Consider the following 2930-nt stretch of genomic DNA (forward strand, 5'->3'; position numbering starts at 1 on the left):
ATTTAGACCAATTCACCGTTGAGGCGTCCAATTCACCGTCGAGGCACTTCAAGTCTCAAAGAGTTCGACTTCTTATTAGCTTTCCCGTGCAATATCAACAATGTCAAGATGGATGGCAAAACTCTCATGTTACCTCCACACTGCCAGGAAGGATGACGCCAATGCATTGGTAAGATAACTAGCTTCCAATATCTAAATGTTCATGCAAAGTTGTATTTTTTTTAACGAATAGCACGAGAGTGTGCTTATTTCATTGATATAGAGGAAGAGAGTACAAAAGGAAAGGTTATATGTACAATCGGGAAAATCTCACTCTATGAGTGCCGCTAGGGGCCTCGCTCCTGCCGCTATCCAAGCGGAAACCTCCTCTTTAATCTTGCCTAGAACCGAGCATAAACTGGACTCTCTCCTATTGAAGATGCTGGAAGATGGTAAACGAAAAAACAGAAAGCTCTCTAGTTGAACCATCGCATTACAATTAAAACACAAAGCTCTCTACTAGCTTCCAATATCTAAATGTTCATACAAAGATCTAACTAGCTTTTTTTCTCTCTACTACTTTCATGCAGCAAGCGTAGCCTCAGCTTGATCTAGCAAAGATGGTGGACAAGGGATAGAAGTTTGGCAGCCGCCCTTCTCTTTCTAATGTCTCCTTTGCACCTTCCATTTGCTCATGTTAAGTTTGGCACAAACATCTTATATGGTCATTCTTTCCTTTAGAGGAATGTTACGCAAAGCTTCCAAATCAACATGAATTTCTTACGGACAACTCTACCCTTCTTTAGACTAGAAACCACAACCAGAACAGAGTTTGCAAGTTGTATTTTACCTCTCTTCCATATTCGCTGAACTGACCGAACGTGGAGATCAAATTGATCACCAACAATTTGGATATCTTTCTTGCCTAGTTTTCCATTCTTGCTTCTACCCAACAAAACTTGATAAACTTGTTTTCGGAGCTCTTCTGGCATTTCTTTCCTTCTTTGGTGGACTTCAACAGGAGCCTTAACACCATCATCTAAATGGGAAAAAAAAACACTCAGTCCAATGAATATGGTCACGAGCAAAGTGTACTCCACAACATATTTTGTTTGAAACTCAAAGGGTGCATTTCTTACCAGCGAGGTTTTGTACAAAATCAAAACTAACATCGCCATGTTCATCTAGTGGCAGATTCAAATCAAAGCCTATGAAATAAGAGAACGATGAGAACGACCAAACCATATGCAACAGGAAGCTAACATGAGAAAGACCATTACTAGGAATGTTGTCATCCTCTATAGGCTCATTGAGGTCGAAGTCGGCCATGGGATGCTCGTGCTCCTCGTCCAGCTGCTGCGCATGGTGGTCAAAGTCGGCCATGGGCTACTCCTCCTCCAGCTGCTGCGCGTGGTGGACTTCATCTTTCGGCTGGGGAGGTTCATTCAGGTTGAACATGGCTGCTGTACATGTTGAGAGGCAGAGCACGGCGTTCATGGTCAAGTGGGGCTGCTGGTTCAAATAGGCACTACAGAAACGAAGCGGCGTGAGAGAAGAGCGGGAAAAACGAGCGCCACGAAAATTAGCCGGCGCGCGACACAAGAACGATAGCAAAATCACCAGGGCGTGACGCAAAACTCCTGCGCGCCAGCCCACGGAGCGCAAAGCAAAACAAAAGAACTCGCGCGCGGCACCAAAACAAGTGACGCGAGTGCAAAGCATGCAGAGTTGCAGACGCGAATGCGCGCAGCAGGCGGCACAAAAAAACATCCTCGCGCACAGTACATGCATGCATGCCGCACAGTGCCAGGCAAAATGTCTGCAATGGCAAGAACTTGCCCCGCGAGGAATCGACCAGTCTATCAACCAGTCTGCTTGCAAGCTTGTTTTCCTTTTGCCTCTAGCTGCACATGCTCAACCTGTAGTGAAAAGCTCGTGAACATGAGATGGCAGTGGGTGTGTTCACCTAAGCCATGTACTTATAAACATGAGCTTTAATCCTTCTTGCTTGTGCTCACGAAGGCCATGTCTGTGCTAACTCCATCGCGACCCTTAGCCGTGCTTGCCCGTGCGTTGCATGCTGCCTGCACCCAGCTTTTGACTTTGCCGTGGACTCAAGCCGTTGATGTTCCGCGTGCTGCACACAGACCTGCAGCCAGCTGCCGCTGCCCAGTCCTTCTACGGCTGTTGCCTGCACGTCACACATGAACACCTAGGGTGCAGCCCCAGAACACAGGAGTGCTGTGCTGCTGCCCTTGCCCGTGCCTATACCCTTTCGCTTGTGGTAGAACTGAACATTTTGATTGGTAAGTTGAACTGAACGAAATATTCAGACCTTTGATTGATAGACAAATAAGACTCAGGTATTCATCTACTTTTGGAGTTAAACTTTAATTAACTTTGCTAAACGTTAATTCACTGCTGTTGTTTTTTGGAGTTAAATCAAAATAGGGTATAAGCAAAAGAACCCAGCCTCATATTCATCAGAGCCCTTTTCTTGCTGGCATTGTTCTGCGCAGAAAGTTTATCGATCTTGTTACTTTGATGAACAGAAGATTGTTAGGAGACATACAATGATCTGTGACCCACTATTGAGGAAAATTCAGTTATTCAATCATGTTATTTACTTAATCTCATAAATGCCAAAAAGGTTTAAATTCAGCCATCTAAACTTGTTTGGTTCAGTTAAGCTTTCTGTGAACAGATTCAGAGTTTCCTTTTTTTAATTAAGTAATACTCAACAAAGCTTTATGCAGCTTCTTATAGAAATCCATGTAACTGAATCAGTGTCAAGTATAATTACTTGGTAAAGTCATCGCAAATAGCGATAATAAAGGCTATTTGGAGGCCATTTGTACGTCGAATTAAGATGGCAAAAGAAAGCAAAATACCTAGTGCACAATTAAGAGTGGTAATATGGTTGGTTCAGTCTTTTAGAGAAGTAAAACCCA

The 2930-nt window shown here is 43.9% G+C and overlaps 1 protein-coding gene across 1 annotated transcript; it reads right to left on the bottom strand.

Moving 5' to 3' along the window:
* Positions 1 to 213: 213 nt before the first annotated feature.
* LOC120676144 lies at positions 214 to 1655 on the bottom strand. The gene is made up of 3 exons (XM_039957365.1): positions 1260 to 1655; positions 1119 to 1187; positions 214 to 1018 (listed from the first exon to the last, which is right to left on the bottom strand). Exons 1-3 carry the CDS (start codon positions 1360 to 1362, stop codon positions 717 to 719), a joined length of 474 nt encoding a protein of 157 aa, XP_039813299.1. The 5' UTR covers positions 1363 to 1655; the 3' UTR covers positions 214 to 716.
* Between the last annotated feature and the right edge of the window lie 1275 nt (positions 1656 to 2930).

Source organism: Panicum virgatum, chromosome 5N, assembly GCF_016808335.1.
Source record: "Panicum virgatum strain AP13 chromosome 5N, P.virgatum_v5, whole genome shotgun sequence".
NCBI classification, from domain to species: domain Eukaryota; kingdom Viridiplantae; phylum Streptophyta; class Magnoliopsida; order Poales; family Poaceae; genus Panicum; species Panicum virgatum.

Excerpts from the sequence above, each read along its gene's own strand:
- LOC120676144 (XM_039957365.1), bottom strand. The coding sequence starts at position 1,362 with ATGGCCGACTTTGACCACCATGCGCAGCAGCTGGACGAGGAGCACGAG. Across the intron at positions 1,188-1,259 it reads AGAGGATGACAACATTCCTA|GCTTTGATTTGAATCTGCCA; the intron begins GTAATGGTCTTT and ends CTTATTTCATAG. Across the intron at positions 1,019-1,118 it reads TTTTGTACAAAACCTCGCTG|ATGATGGTGTTAAGGCTCCT; the intron begins GTAAGAAATGCA and ends TTTCCCATTTAG.